This window comes from Mesoplodon bidens (genome assembly GCF_964165515.1).
Source record: "Mesoplodon bidens genome assembly, chromosome: 1".
In the NCBI taxonomy this organism is placed as follows: domain Eukaryota; kingdom Metazoa; phylum Chordata; class Mammalia; order Artiodactyla; family Ziphiidae; genus Mesoplodon; species Mesoplodon bidens.
In genome coordinates, this window is record NC_138176.1 from 197,727,883 (window position 1) to 197,743,717 (window position 15,835).

Consider the following 15,835-nt stretch of genomic DNA (forward strand, 5'->3'; position numbering starts at 1 on the left):
TATGTACATATAAAAGAAAAAGGCAGCTGTATCTCAGAGCTCTATATTTTCCCTATTTAATTGGTCTGATATTTGAGGAACTGATTTTACCAATCCCTGATGTATTTTACTCCATGGAGAGCATTCCTTGTGTGTTTCTTGGACAATATCATTTTATGGGTCAGCATGATTGTTTTATGAATTCTTGGACCCTCTCTGGCCATATCATCCTGTTGTATTCACATACTCCTTTGCTTAGGTGGAAGGTTAATATTATATATATTATTCAAAAACTATTTTTTGCTCTTGTTTCCTTGTCTGCCATTCTTTTGTGCTTGTCTAGATTTTGATTGCATGTTGCTTCAGGACAAGTGAGAGGTCGACTTAATTTTATTTAAAGAAAGTAACATGAAGTATTTAAGGCAGTGTTTCATGCATTTGGTAAAATTAAATGCTAAAATACTTTTGTGGTTGTTTTTATTTTTATGACAAATACTTTTTGCGATTCTGATAAGTCTACTACTTTTCACCTCTATTTGGAAAAGCCATGCTACAAATTTATCTCAAAAAGTGGAGTCTTTTCTCCAATGAACATCACACATTCCTGTTGCTTGCTATTCTAAATACTTACCAGGGCTTTGTTTTGCTTTTTCTCATATAGGCAGCAGTCAGCCGAGGACCTTGCCCGAGAACCGGCCAACTCCACTAGCAATATCTTGAATAGGCTATTGGTCAGTTATGATCCCAGGATAAGACCAAATTTCAAAGGTTGGTCCCCCTCCACCCCAATATCTCCATTCTTTGCAGTTTAAAAACTAATTTTAGCTGTATAAAATCATTTATTTGTTTTATTCAAAACAGTATATTTTAAATTGACATCTGTCATGTAATGTGCTTAAGTCAGAGCAATTTAATGCCAAAAATGTTTAAAGCAAAGCATTAGTTCTAATAAGCTTATATAGTTCCCAGTTTAAAAAAAAAAAGATATGTTGTGAATTAATAGGGTAACCGATCTGATTGGTTTTCTAAGTACTTTGTATTCTTAACCTTAATAATTTAAAATTTAGGCTCTGACTTTCATTCAGACACCAAAGTTCTACTTTGTAGGACAATGGCCATATACTCATTTGAGGATAGAGAACACTCTGATAGACATTTAAATTATTTTTTTAAATCTTTATTAGGTTTTTACATTAATCAAAAAAAAAATCCCTCTACTCTTTAGCCGAAAAAAAATGGTCATATGGTTTTTAAAAGCATGTTAACTTTGGGAATAAAATGACTATGTTTTCTTCGACAAAACATTATCTCCTATCATTCCTTTCAAGAACCAAAACTGTACTTGAGCTAAAAGTTGTGGGAAGATGGTACAGCTTGCCTCCCTCCCTCCCTTCCTTCCTTCCTTCCTTTCTTTCTTCCTCTCTGTCTTCCTTTCTTGCTTCCTCTTGATGAGTTAGGAAAAGTTATATGAACATATATCTGGAAAACTGTCATCTTTGTTGCTGGTTAAGGACAGGTATTAATGTAGATTGGATTAACATTATAAGGCTTGATTATTTTTCCCTTATGGAAAAAAGAAAGAAAGAAAGAAGGAAGGAAGGAAGGAAGGAAAGAAAAAGAAAGAAAGAAGGAAAGTAAGAAGGAAAGAAAGAAAGAAAAGTTTGCAGCTGCTTCTAGTCAAGTGAAGTTATACGACTCTATTATAAAAACAGGGTTTTTGTTCATTACCAGAACTTGCAGTTACTTTCAGCAGCACTGTACTCTGGGTTGTCACATGTCTACCCTGTATTGATTCAACACCTGTTTTTCATCAGTCAGAGGTTATGTGGCTAAAAGGCTAAATTCACATGTTCCCTTTGTTAGCCCAAGCAGCAGTTCACAATGAGAAAAAAACAAAGAAACAGAAAGAAATTGGCAACATTATACTTTAGTTCTCACTGCATGAACTTTAAAATTATTTTCCAGCAGGTCAGGCAAAAATCTTAATAATGATTCTGTTATATGTCTGATTAACTTTTCATTTTCATGAATTAAAGATAAAAATATGGCAATTGTAATTGAATTCTGCATTACCATTTAATGTAACAATTTAAAATGATTATAAAATGCAAAAAACATATTTTAAAAATGATGTTTTTAAAGAATAATTTACAATCTCTTAAAGTAAATGCATCAGCCCAATTTAAAAAAAAATTAAGGTAAATGTATTTTCCCAGAATTTCTACAATTTAAGAGAGAAATATTTCTGAATAAATAACGCTATAAAGTACAATGTAACTCATTATTTACTTGTGTATTGATCCCTATTTAGAAAAATAAGTCAATAGCAACTGTGAACATTGTATCCTGAAACCATAGGTTTATAATTTCACATCCATACGGATTGGAAAAAACAGAAAAATCAAATGCATAAACTGTAAAAAATGAAGATCCTGACCACGTTTTTTTACAGCTACTAAATATGTCCTTAATTTTTATTGACAGGCATTCCTGTTGATGTAGTTGTCAACATTTTTATCAACAGTTTTGGATCTATTCAAGAGACAACAATGGTAAGATTACAACCAATTTAATATTTTTAATTGAGAAGATTTTAACTGGAGGATAGTGGAAGAAATTATAACTGAAGAATAAGGAGTAACTCTCAGGGAAAAAAATGCAAGCTCTCTCCTAGTATAAAATATTCAAATTTCAGGGTTTTTTTGAATCAGTGATTTCAATGGCTTTGTAATTTTGCAATTCAAATTTAGTCTTTATATTGCATTGAAACTTACAGACCTGAGAGAATTAAAGTACTCACTCTGAACGACTAATTGGATACCACCTGGGAAAAGGATTTATGCAATTAATATTCTGGAGCGACATTTTTTTTCCTAATACGCTTATGTGTAGAAGCATTCAAAAGTATTTAAGTGTTCATAGTTGTTTTTTTTTTTTCCTTCCAATTTCCTGAGAAGAATCTTTGTTTTTTCTCTTGTGCTAATTTTGTGATGTGTGGAGCAGAGAATTGTAAAAAGCAAATTTGATTTTCCTAAACTAGAGCAGCGGAGCTCCCTGAAAAGATTATGCGACACAAAGAAAGGGCAAGGAGAGGGCCAGGAAGAGAAAGAAGGGACAGAAAAGAGCGAAAGGAACAGAGAAGGGAGGCTTGAGGTGGGGCTGCCATCCAGGGTGAGTTGGGCGTTAGGGACAAAGATGTCTGTGGAGGGTGATTAGTAGATGCCCTGAGCCATGTGTGATGCAGTTACTCCTCAGCTTTTAGAAGACATTCGGTATAGTCCACTTGCTTATTAATGTTTTAACATATTAGATTCGTACCCTTTTTGAAAAACCACATGCTGAAATGATACTTAGGTGGGAGAAAGAAAGCTTAATGAGTTTTTTTTTTTTGGTATCTTTTTTCTTGAGATACTTATATTTTTCTTAAGGAATAATATAAGGTTTGGATTAAAAGCCTAATAGCAATGGTTAGAATACAGTAGACTTTTTCAGGGAATATCTCAAACCAGAGAAAGAATGATTTTAAATATGTTTTCCTCTATTCCTAGGAGCAGCATAGTGTGTTACAAAAGCAATTGTATATTGCATTTAAATTATGACACCTATTTTTATATTCATTAATATAATATAATATATTAATTGTGAGGAGAATGTTATTTATTTTTTATAGAACCATGTCTTTAGCCCTGAGTACTTGATTTTTTTTAGAGAGTGTGTAGATATTTTGGAAAATTAAGATTTCGAAATCAAGTCCAAAATTCACTTGCAATGACTTTAGTTCACCTAAATGGCTGTATGTCTAATCACTAGAAGACAGCTCTGAAATAAAGGACAGACAACCGTATATCACTCAGGAGACAAGGGTAGCCCTCATCATTTGAAAATATGACTAGTTTATCTAAGCACTTCACTTAACAAGAGTGAGAAATTTCATTTTCTCAAGGTGAAACTTGCAGGGGATCTATTTGGTCTCTATACTCTTCCCTGTACCCTGTTTTATCTTTCAGGGCACCATTTTGCTAATCCCGAAACACCACCACCGAGGTGTTTCAGCCTGTGAGAAACATTCCCAACTCTATCTTGCATTTTAGGACAACTAATGCAGGGATTTTTTTTTCTCATTTGCATGAAGGCTACATATGTGTCCCAACTCAGGCAGTACCATTAATGTATCTGTTCTTTAATGAACATTGAATGCCTCTCATATATCAGATGCTACACTTCTCTAGGTCCCATCAGTAGTTACTTAATTGTATCAAGCTGAAAACACGTGGGGTAAAGGGACAGAAAAGGAGTAAGAACTTTCTTACAGGTTATTTGAGGATTATAACAAAGTACTGAATAATTTCTCACATAATCTTCTCTTGTCCTCCTGCCCACTCTTCACAGTAGCGAGCCCAAAGTACCCGTTGCTGGGACCAGATCCCACCAATTTTCAGCAGCGTCTTTGTCTCCGCTACTTGCCTCGAACCTCCATCTCTCGTCTGTAATCAGGACCTCTTTCTCTCTGAGCTACTCCCACTCACTCTGTGCCCCCTTTTCCATCCAGGTCTTTCAGTTCTATCATGTTTGTTTGTTAAACCAGATCGCTTCTTGACTGTAATGCAGCTATTTTTGTGTCTTTTCCTTTTGTTCTCTGATAGACTATTAACTCCTTAAGTCAGGAAAAACGTATTCAACTTCTTCATTTCCTGTAAAGTGAGGAGACAATAGGCCCTCAGTTAGTGAACACATAAATAATGTCGTATTATTAACTAATACTGGTTAAATAAATGAACAAATACATTCTGCTATTTGCCTAGCAAAAAGTGTGTCCACGTAGCCATAAAAAAGTTGGCAAGCAAATTTAAACAACAGATTCATGTTGAACATTTATTGGGTTAAAAAAACAGAGCAAATAATGTTATAATAGTAGAGGGTTATTTTTGTCAGTTTTAGAGACCTTTATGCAGAGGAACCAAATTATTTATATTTACTGTTTCTTTTGATGAAATAACCTGCCTTTCCCTTTGTGTTGTGAAGATACAGCCTAAAGGTTCAGAATTGGAACCATACTCATCAAACAGACATAAATGTTCCATTTTATCATTAGTATTTTTTGCTTTTGCAGTGTTTATTTCATGCATACCTATAAGACAGAGTTTTATAGATGTGTATTTTAAGGCTGTCATAATTTATAGATTTGCTCAGTCTTTCCAAAAACAGATGCCCTAATACCTTGTTGCTTAATAGTTAGGAAAGGTACAAGCTATTCTTGATATAGAGATAACATTAGGATGTCTTCTAAGGGAAAAAAACGTTATCTAAGACAAGCTTGCTCTTCATTACTTGTTACAGACACCAGTCAGATATAATAGTGATGACTCAGCAAGGTAACTAAGAGGGTCCATGTGTGGAGAGCAGTTATTTCTTTGTTTTTCCTTCCAGTCACTCAGGGTGGGCTTATTTATTTTTTTCAGCTTCATTGAGGTATAATTGACAGATGAAACTGTAAGAAATTTAAAGTGTATGTGATGATTTGATATGCCTCTACATTGTGAAAGGATTTTGCCCATCAAGTTAATTAGCATATCCACGTTTATCTCTTTTTTTTTTTTTGATGAGAACATATCAGTTCTATTCCCTTAGCAAATGTCAATTACACAATTGTGTTATCAACTACAGTCACCATGTTACACATTAGATCCTCAGACCTTATTCATCTTACAACCTAAAGTTTATACATTTTATCAACCTCTCCCTATTTCCCATACCCCCAAATTCCTGGCAATCACTCTCCTACTCTCTGATTCTATGAATTCAACTTTTTTTTAAGATTCGACATATAAGTGATACCATGGAGTAATTGTCCTTCTCTGTCTGGCTTATTTTACATAGCATAATGCTCTCCAGGTTCATCCATATTGTTGTAAATGACAGTATTTCCTTCTTTTTTAAGGTTAATAATATTCCACTATATATGTATTTATATACCACATTTTCCTCATTCATTCATCCATTGATGGGCTCTTAGGTTGTTTCCATGCCTTGGCTATTGTAAATAATGCTGCAGTGAACATGGAAATACAAGCATTGCTTCTAGATATCTTGTTTCCTTTGGGTATAGGCCCAGAGGTGGGATTGCTGGATCATATGGTAGTTTTATTTTTAATTTCCTAAGGACTCTCCATACTGTTTTCCATAATAGATGTACCAGTTTGCATTCCCACTAATAGTGTACAATTGTTCCCCTTTCTCTACATTCTAACCAGAATTTATCTCTTGTCTTTAAAAAAAAATTATTGAAGTATAGTTGATTTACAATGTTGTGTTAGATCTCTTGGCTTTTTGATAATAGCCAGATAGCATATTTCTTAAAAACAAAAGAAAACAAACAAAAAGATGCCTCCAAAAAAAGAGGTTGGAAAAGCAGAGAGCCTTAGATTTGTCTTAATATAAGATATATGTTCATAGAAACAGTATGATGAATAGTGTGTGAGTTGTGATATCAGACAGGCTTGTGCTGGAATCTGTTGTGTACTTGATGTGTTACACCCTAAAAAGAGTGAAAAAACTACAGAAATAAAGCAACAGTATTTTGCCTGGCATAGTAACTCTTAGGAATGGTTCACTGTTTGGTTGTCATGCATTTGCAAATTAACGTACTATCAGGATAGAATCTCATCCTAAAGAAAATGCTAAAGAAAATGAAGCATTTATGTTTGTTAGTAGCTTCACTGTACAGTTGTGTTTTTGTTTATGAATAGCACTCTGGAAAATTCACCTATAAAGATCTGCTGAAATAAAGGAAGTCCTAAAATTTGGAAGCTTCAGTGTTGCCCAGAGCTTTCCTCTGCAGCTCAGATCTTTCTACTTTAACTGGCAGTTGCTTACTCTAGAAAACATATGTAGAACACAGAGCTTGGGGTGGGCGTAGCAGGAGGAACTGCAGACAGAGGTGGGGCAACTTCTGAAGCAGGAGGGCAGCCCTTTCCTCCATTGTATAAAGTTCATTACCAAACAAAGAAGCCATCAAGGTGATGCACATTAACACTGCTGTAAGGACATTTTAGCCAATTTTGTTTGGAAAACATTCCTTCCTGCTTATTTGTCTTCTAATTCAGAGGCTATTTTTTTTTAACACCTTTCTTGGAGTATAATTGCTTTACAATGGTGTGTTAGTTTCTGCTGTATAACAAAGTGAATCAGCTATACATATACATATATCCCCATATCTCCTCCCTCTTGCGTCTCCCTCCCACCCTCCCTATCCCACCCCTCTAGATGGTCACAAAGCACTAAGCTGATCTCCCTGTGCTATGTGGCTGCTTCCCACTAGCTATCTGTTTTACATTTGGTAGTGTATAAGGGTAATCTGGGATGAAGTGAGAGAGTGGCATGGACATAATTCAGAGGCTAACTCGCTAAACTAAAATCAGTCTCACATTTGTTCACAAACTATAACTGTGTAGTGGAAGAAACAATGTCACAGCCATATTAATTCTCCTTAAGCCCTTCTAACCTCCATGGTTATATGCTCCTTCAGCTTGTTTCATAATCTCTTTTTTTAGCTTTATGGTTCCTATTTCTTATGTCTGTGTGTTCATTGGCATTCTGCTACCTTCCATTTCTGTAAGACATCGTTATTAATGCTGTAAGTTATACTTACTGATTTAATAGCAGCATTACCCAAATCATCAAATAAATGTAATCATCCTCATTTGAAGTTGGTACAGCAGTCACTTATTGTATCAGTTTATATGCTACTGCTGGTGACTACTGAAATAAGACCTTCAAAACAGAAGAATGGTTTGTTAGAGGTGAGGTGACATCTGCTCTATGGTTATACTGAAAATATTTGTTGATTTTTCCATTCAGTTCCTACCTTTGACTTACATCAGTTGGTTTTTAGAATTGAAAATGTGAACTGTTGCACTTGTGGGGAAAATTAGGTGTTAGGTTTATTGTAACAATCTGTACACAGACATTTTACCTCATCAGAAGTACATAAGAACTCTTTCATGGAAATAAAAACCTGATTATACAATCCATTTTCTTTGGTGTAGACACGCTTTGTAATTATATTGAATTATTGTCGCACTACGATTCATGATCCTGCCAAGCTTTCTATGCTTTTGTGCTGCATGACTTTTTCAAGAAGAAAATCATATTTGGGATCAGCTAAAAGAGCTTAATTATAGTTCTTGGCAATTACTTATCTTTGTTGTCTTAAAACAATTTTATTTTATATATTTTCTTCTATATGTAACTTTAAATTTCTTTCCTTATAACTTGTCTTAGTTTACTAAGTTACTATCTATCCTATTTCTCCTAGCTATATTATTCAGAAGCACTGGTGATCAGACATCATAAGTAAGAGGACTGTACAGCTGACCCTTGAACAACACGTTTTTGAACTGCATGGGTCCACTTTATACAGATTTTTGTCACTATAGTACTATATACGTACTACAGTATTACACGATCTACAGAAGTTGGTTGAATCCATAGATACAGAAGGGCACACAATAAAGTTACACACAGACTTTTGACTGAATGGCGGGTCAGCACTACTAACCCTGCGCTGTACAAGGGTCAACTGTCTTAGACAAGAAGGAAGGATGAGAAATGTCCCAGTTTTATTTTCTCCTGCCAAAATTTGTCATTATCAGCTGGTACAGAAAAATTAAATTAATGGTGTAAACGGTGCTAGCCAAATATCCTAACCTGTCAAAGTGTCATAGAAATTATTTCTTCACTTCTGTATTTAACAGAAATATATTGGGCACTTGCTAAATATCCAGTCCAGCAGACTGCAACTCATGTAGTTTATAGTTTAGGGTGGTTGCATTGTATCACCTAGCAGGCACCCCTAATAAAAGTGGAATGTTAACATAGGTCTAGAAAAAATTAAATATTCATAAGGTGTTATTAAACAGTATTTAACTAAAAACTCTTAAAAATGACATATTGAGAAAAATAGATAAAACATAACCTAAGAATTTTTACTGACATTTTGTTAGCTTGCAGTTCTTACATGAAATTTCTAACCTCACTAATGACTAAATTTAAATCCCTTTCACACCAGGCTTTATAACAGCTCTGTTGACAGAGCTTTAATTATGATGCTGCCAGATGCTATGACAGTTGATTTTCTTTATTTCCTTGAACGCCATTTTTTTTTATCGTAATGTAAAGAAATCAAATGAGGAAACATCACGTATGTGAGAATTAGGTAAAAATTACAAGTAACCAGAAGAGGTATCCTAACAACAACACAAAATATAGATGAACAGTTCTTAATATTAAAATATCATTAATGAAACTAACCATTTCTAATGTCTTCTTGTGAAATGTTTTATTGCCTTGAATAAATAGTGTAATTTGGGTGTTAATTGGTACTGAAAATCTTGGAGAACATCCATTTTCCAGATCATGACTATTAGTGTGCTATTTGGAATGAATAATGATAGTATTTGTCACAAAGTTCTTTCAAAACAATTAAGTAATTTCCCAGTGATAAAAGAGGTTTGTTTCTGATGGGAAGTTGTTTATTGCAAAATAAATGATAGAGCTATAAGTATAGTGATTGAATAAATGAAAATGAAAATAAATAGGTTTCTAAGTTAGTGATCTAAATACAGAGCCTTTGAAATGCCAATAAGTACCAATTATTTAGAAATGCCCATAAAGCATGAACCAAAGCATACTAATTAATATAATCTTTTATCTCTTAATGAGTGTTAAGCCAAAGTTATTAATTTAAATTGTGAAATTTTTAAACACTCTTAAAAGATGCATCAGCGTACTGCAACTTGTATCGAATATAATACTATGTAGCTACATAACTAATAGAAAAGCATCTTGGAAGCACATTCCTAATGAGACAATAAGACGTAATGACCAAGAATGATACAATGAAGTAACTGATTTCCAGTTTTTCAGTGATGCTCATTGTAATACAACTCTGGAGTTCTACTCACAAGTAAAATTTGAAAAAGGATTACAGTAGAGACTCAAAGCATATGGTATACTGAGCTTATATCAGTGCAGCTGAAAGCAAGAAGAGTTCATTTCAGGAGATGCTCAAAGCAGTTTCAAGATTTGTGACCTAGAAATGGATTACCATTTAGAATAATTGTAGGTCGATCACAGTACAGAGCAAACCCAATGAATTACGGTATAGGCTTGATTTTTTTTTTTTTTGAGGCAAAAAGCCTATTCACCACTATTACCAACATTATAAAAGAATAACAACATTAAGGATATATGCTATCAATAATGAGGCAAAATATCGATACTTGCTTAGTGCTTAATATAGCCAGATGAACTTTGTGTACTTTACATATGTTTTCTCATTTATTCCTGACAAAAACCCTGTGTTGTGGGTGTATCATTATTACCTTCATCTTATAGATAGGAAACGTTGTTAACGTCCTAATTCTCTGTCATCTTGCTTTTATATGCCACAGTGTTTTGCTGAAATCATCAGTGTCTCCCTCATTTGCTGAAAGTATTCAGTTTGATTGTACTTGACCTTTGATGGCATTTATTGCTGTTGACCATCTTAAAGCTTTTGACTCTGCTTTGGTGAAATCACATTCTCAGGGCTTTCTTCTGTTTCTCAGACTTCTGAGAAAGCCATCCCTTTAAATGCTTACCTTCCCCAGGGTTATTTTTTCCCCTGCATTCCTTCTCCAGGTAGTAATATTGGACAAACTCTTTCTTAGTCTTGATTTTTTTGAGTAGTGTTTTCAAGGTTCATTCATGTTGTAATATGTACCAGAATGTCATTCCTTTTTATGGCTGAATAATATTCCACAGTGTGTGTATATGTATATACCACACTTGTCTCTCCGTTCATCAGTTGATGGGCACTTGGATTGTTTCCACCTTTTGATTATTGTGAATAATGCTGCTATAAAAAAGGTTGTACAAATATCAGTTGTAGTCTCTTGCTTTTAATTCTTTTGGGCATGTACCTAGGAGGGGAATTGCTGGATCATATGGTAATTCTATATTTAATGTTTTGAGAACAAAGCACAATTTTTTTAAATTTAAAAACATGAATATTGTAAGGACATGTCAGTGTTTTATTTAACTCATTAATGAGGGAACCAGACAGATAGTAAAGCTTATTCAGTGGAGAATTCAGGAGACTGGAGAGAAAGAATGCTGCAATTAGATTGTTAAATTAGATATACTTGTTAATGTTCCACAGGGCAATAAAGGCATACCTTTGAGAATGTCTTTCCTACCTGACAGAAATCATTTGTAATTTAGCAATCTTCTTGAAATCACATCATTGTACAGAGTCTAGGCCCTAATCCATAGAAAATGGCTAGTCAAACAAAGTTACATTTTCCTAGAGACTCATACAACCCTTAGGTGGGCTTGTTAGATAGCATTTAGTGTGATATTGAAAGGGCCATCTTTTTGCCTGTCTCCAAATTTTGGCTAACTTTTTATTTATTCCCTTCCCTTTTGTTTACAGAATTTTTTGCATTTCCTTTTCTTAAGTAGACTTTATTTTTTAGAATAGTTTTAGGTTTGCAGCAAAAATGAGTAGAAAGCGTAGAGAGTTCCTGTAAGTCCCTTACCCATGGACGTGCAGAGTCTCCTCCACTATGGATTTACTCCACCAAAGTGGTCCTTTGGTTGCAATCACTGACTCTACATGGACACATCATCACCTAAAATCCAGAGTTTAGATTAGGGTTTGCTCTTGACATTGTCCATTTGATGGGCTTTGACAAACATATGATGACATGTATCCACCATTATGGTATCAAACAGAAGAATTTCACTGCCCTGGAAAACCACTGTCTTCTGCCTGTTCATTCTTCTCTCCCCCTAATCCCTGGCAACCACTGATCTTTTTACTGTCTCCTTAGTTTTGCCTTTTCCAGAATGCCATTATAGTTGGAATCATACAGAAAGCAGCCCTTTCAGATTGGCTTCTTTCACTTAGTCATACGCATTTAAGGTTCCTTTATGTCTTTTCATGGCTTGATGGCTCATTTCTTTTTAGTGTCAAATAATATTCCACTGTCTGATGGAGCACAGTTTACCAATCCATCACCCACTGGAGGACATCTTGGTTGCTTCCAAGTTCTGAAAGTTATAACTAAAGCTACAATAAATACCCATTTGCAGGTTTTTGTGTAGACATAGTTTTCTACTTTTCTTGAGTACATACCAAGGAGTGCAATATGATAAGAGTACGTTTAGTTTTGTAAGAAACTGACAAACTGTCTCCCAAAGTAGCTGTAATATTTTGATTCCCAGCAGCAGTGAGAGTTCCTACTGCTCCACACCCTCATTTCCATTTGCTGTTGTCAGTTATTTTTAGTCCCTTATAATTTCTTTATGGCTGCAGGAAACGTGTGTCCAGGTGCAAGCCCTGCAGCAAAGGTCCCAGGTCCCAGGTCCCAGCCTGTCTCAGACATATAGAATAAAAAGAGGATTGACTGTAGATTAAAACATTCTTGTATCATTTGCAATTTTGTAATTTTTCCCACAGACAGTTTATTTTGTCAAGGTCTCTGATACTATCTAGGGCTTTCATCAGCTTTCAGCTGATTAAAATGCTTTGAACTTAATAAATGATAAATGACATGAATATATTCTGGGATGGTGTGGAAACATTGATTAGACTTCAAGAAGAATTTAGAAAAATGGACTTCACATGGAAAAACACTATTGCAATTGCTATAAAAATTTTAAAAGAAAAATAATTTTGTGATACAGTTTTAGATGAGTTAACCATTCCATTTTGGAAATAGGTGGGAAGTAGAACAGTGCTCCCAAAAGAATGTGTGCATGTGTGGAGATTTTGAGGGGAGCTCGACAGAATGCAGGCTTACTTCCTGAAGTTCCATCCCAAACATTGTAAGATGGCTTCTTTTTTAATTATGCAAAATATGCTGAAGTTAAAGGTTAGCGTTGCTTTAGTTCCTGTCAGATATCTTTCTAATATTAAAAAAATACTGATATAATGTCTTTAGAAATTATTTACTAAGAAGCAAAATGTAGTTGCTTGGGTCTAGATAAAGAATACCAATGAGATCTTAATATTTCTATCTCTATACATATTTCTCACCCTCTTTAAAGTAATAAAACCTAATATTAGGCTAAAACAAAGCATCCAGATTTTAGAAGCCACACTGGTAAAGTTGCTTGGGAGATGTGCCCAAATAATACTGAAAGAGTCTTGTCAGTATATGGCAGTATCTCAACTGTTATTTATTTTTTTATCCAGCCCCCTATTTCTGGAGAGGATTTACAGTATATAATAATAACAGAAATACAATGAAGTAATTGAAATAGTACTAAATGTGCAGGAGCCATACAATGATAGTCATACCAGGATGTGAGCTATACATTAATTCAATTAGCTATAGGGTTTAGCTTTCAGTTTCCTAGCTTCCAGACAGAAAGCAAACAGGACAATAAGCTTACCTTGTACTTCCCAGTAAAGGAAGAATTTACGAGCATCAAGAGACCATTTTCATAGTATAAGCTTTCAAAAATAGTCATATTTTTGTAAGGCACTTAGGCCAAATATGCCTAGCATGTAGTAAATACCTATACAAAGATATTATAGTTATATTTGGATAAGCAAATGAAAAACTAAAGAAAAGTTCATCTTCAGTATTTTCATGTCATGGTTATTGACCAAAATAAGGGATCATAGCTTTAATAATAAGCTTATAAAAGATACATCAGCAACCTCATCTGACCCTTAGGACACAGTATTTTATCATAATACCGTGAATGCGTATTTCAAATACCACAGCTTAAAGATGTAGTATTTGATGGTTTACCTGGATAAGAAAATAAGAGGTTAATAAAATAGCTTTTACTGTATATAATTTTAGAATACCAGTCATTTTGGCTGATCATGACAGGAAAGCTTTTTAGCAAATAATTTGGAATTGGATACTGTTATGTGCTCAAAGTAAAGGCAAGTGTATATCAACCATGTGCTTTAGCAAAGCTAGCATAATAGGAATTTTATTTGAAAATGATCAGATCTATGGTGCATTTCTTCTTAAGTTGGGGGCCATGCATGTTTTTCTGGGATGAGAAAAATTTTGGTCAGGAAGCAGCATTGTGGCCACTGGAAGGCTTACCAGTTGATAGGCCTATGTCCTGGACATGTCTTGAGCTAATTTCTTTAGCTGTCACAATCAGATATGAGGTAACCACTTAAGTCCCATTATGAATCGTAAGATATGTGTATATTTGACAAAAAGTTAATGGAGCTGTGTAGTGCAGGTCTTCATCTTCCAGGGTCCTAGGCCTCCTTCACGTCCTCCTTGATTCCATGTTCATTTGATTAGGAAAATGTTAGTTTTGTTTTCCCTGCCAGTGGTACAGATATGTTCAGTGTCAGCTTACATAATTCTTAATTTATTTGACTTTTGCACTTCAAGACCATCTGTGTATGATTTTTAACAATCAATTTATATTATGTGTTGAAGTTTATTTATTAAACATGTATTTAATTGAAGTATAGTTGATTTACAATGTTGTGTTATATGTGTTGCAGTTTTTATATACATCAAGTTTAGCTGTTAGATGTAGGTAGGTTAAATCTTACTTCATTGTCTGTAGTTCAGTAAATATTTATTATCAATATGTGCCTTACCCTCCTCTAATTACTATTATAGAATCTGAACATCATAGGAGAGAGAAAGTGAATTCCTCAAATTTTCCTAGAGTCACTGCGCATTGCTTATGCTTTATATTTTATACATAAATAAAATGTGTGCATTTATGTTTCATATAAATATGTTAGGTCTTATTATTTAAAGAAAGATAATCTATCATCTCTTCCTGTTTAAATATTTGGATTTTGATTTGAAGTTTATGATCTGATTCATTTTGATCATGTCAAAAGGCCATGGCTAGATAGTATTTTGTGAATTTTGAATGGTTGAAAATAAGGATGCTTAAGCCCAATGTCATTTATGCCTTGAGCACTTTGGTGCATATTCTGAGTTCAGTATATAAAATTAAAATTAAAAAACCTGAGCATAATGCCACAATGCTGCTTTTGGCTGTATATACCCCAGTAACCCAATGTGTGCCAGAATCTCATTTCACTGGCAAACATAAAATGTATTAAGGTATTAAACAATGTTTCTAGGTTCATATATTCTTAGAATATACATGTCTTGATATAATCCAACTTTTACAAAGTTTTACAATTAAAACTTTGGAGATAGGCAAAAAACTGAAGTAAAGTAATCAGCTATTTAGTGGATTTCAAAACCTTTTCCTACTGTAGTTGAATATAACATTTACAAATTTTTCATGTACTCTCATCTGTTTGGCAAAATCCAAATGTTATTTGACTACCACTGTGTAATCATTTACATGTATGAGTAGGCAAAGAAAATTTTTTCCTTTTCTTCCTCAAGTATATATATAAAGTATGTGTTTTATACATATATGTAGTTCTATTTTTATTTTATTTTTATTGATGTACAGTTGATATACAATGTTGTGTTAGTTTCTGCTGTACAGCAAAGTGATTTAGTTATACTTATATACACACTCTTTTTAAAATTCTTTTCCATGATGGTTTATCACAGGATACTGAATGTAGTTCCCTGTGCTCTACAGTAGGACCTTGGTGTTTATCCATCCTATGGATAAACAGCTTCCATCTGCTCACCCCAAACTCCCAATCCTTCCCTTGTAGCTTTATATACATATAAATTATTTTTGTATTTTGCTACTTAGTAAAATACAAGTGAAATATTTTCTCTTGGCTTCTTATCTATTTTTAATCAAAATGTATCCTACTTTTGGGGGAAGAATAATGACACTATTTAGCAGTTCCTGTGCTTTTTTGACAATACCAACT

At 34.0% G+C, this 15,835-nt stretch overlaps 1 protein-coding gene across 2 annotated transcripts in view; it reads left to right on the plus strand.

The window, feature by feature from the left end:
* GLRB (glycine receptor beta) overlaps positions 1 to 15,835 on the plus strand; it is a 75,446-nt gene that overhangs the window by 29,399 nt on the left and 30,212 nt on the right. For both annotated transcript variants that reach the window (XM_081239948.1, XM_081239949.1), the window contains exons 3-4: positions 641 to 747; positions 2,464 to 2,531. In XM_081239948.1, the coding sequence (XP_081096074.1) occupies positions 641 to 747; positions 2,464 to 2,531 (175 nt within the window). The remainder of the gene's footprint in view (positions 1 to 640; positions 748 to 2,463; positions 2,532 to 15,835) is intronic.